Genomic DNA, 1058 nt, shown 5'->3' on the forward strand with positions numbered 1-1058 from the left:
ATGGAGCGATATAACGTACATTGGACTGTATTTCTAAATGTTGTCTTGCGTTTTTATACAATAAACAGCAGTAAGTATTTTCTATTTCAATATCAATTCTTTCTTATAAACTTCATTTATTTGGTAAAATCCTATCGCTTGGTTACTAGTCGAAACATCTTGACTATAGACAGTAACAGTTGTAGAAAGTGTGGTTTGGAAAGTCTCCATAAAACAGGGCTTTGTTTTTTCCGTCTCTACACCAGCCGACAACTGTCCACATAGCTATCAGAAGCTGAAAATTGTCGTAAGAGAAAAATCTGATATACATAGACATTCATAATTATCATATCACGTTAATACCTAATTAACTCCTGTATATTTAATACGGTGTCCGGTGAGGGGTATCGGTACAGTACAAGAAAGTTGAATATGTTGCAGAGCCCAAGTCGTCGTGGTAACCTCGATATCTTATGATATATATACTATCTACAACTCGATAAGGTGCAATAACTTGTTTAAAAAACTTAAATATTAGCCTATCTGATGATAAATATATTAGTCTCGTTCATAACCCCCAAGAAAAATGGTTTATACTTGTAGGTTACCCAAAATTGTCACCCCTCTTCATTTCAAACATATACATTTTAGCCCCAAAAGATGTGTCGGAATGCAGCTTATCAATTCCATATAGGTACAGAAGCGACAATTAGGTAGTTACGTAAAAAATATCGGTATGGCAAGGAAGTATTCTTATACTCATGAAAGATAATCAAAAATTATTCGTCGAAAAGTATTAAAATCTGATGCTGTTATGTTTCTATGTAACCCAAAACAACTACTTCTTAATACAAATATCATTAACGAAAAGACCCTTCTTAACTTGTTTCTTTATCCGTCTTTACTGAATAGTCACATAATCAAATATCAAATTTTTTCAGTTCATCTGTATTCCAATGATGAACTAGTGATTGGTCGAAATTTTACACTGTTCTGTAATACCTCAGAGATCGCAGTCAATTGGTTTAGAAACAACATGTGTATAGGATGGTCAGAAAATCAATATCAAAGTACAAGTG

General features: G+C 33.1%; 1 protein-coding gene across 1 annotated transcript in view; it reads left to right on the forward strand.

Moving 5' to 3' along the window:
• LOTGIDRAFT_153474 (hypothetical protein) overlaps positions 1 to 1058 on the forward strand; it is a gene marked incomplete at both ends in the record, with an annotated part of 7435 nt that continues 6377 nt past the window's right edge. Inside the window, one exon of the mRNA XM_009057358.1 lies at positions 1 to 70. Coding sequence (XP_009055606.1) covers positions 1 to 70 — 70 coding nt within the window. The remainder of the gene's footprint in view (positions 71 to 1058) is intronic.

The sequence above is a fragment of the Lottia gigantea genome, assembly GCF_000327385.1.
Source record: "Lottia gigantea unplaced genomic scaffold LOTGIsca_3, whole genome shotgun sequence".
Lineage (NCBI taxonomy): Eukaryota > Metazoa > Mollusca > Gastropoda > Lottiidae > Lottia > Lottia gigantea.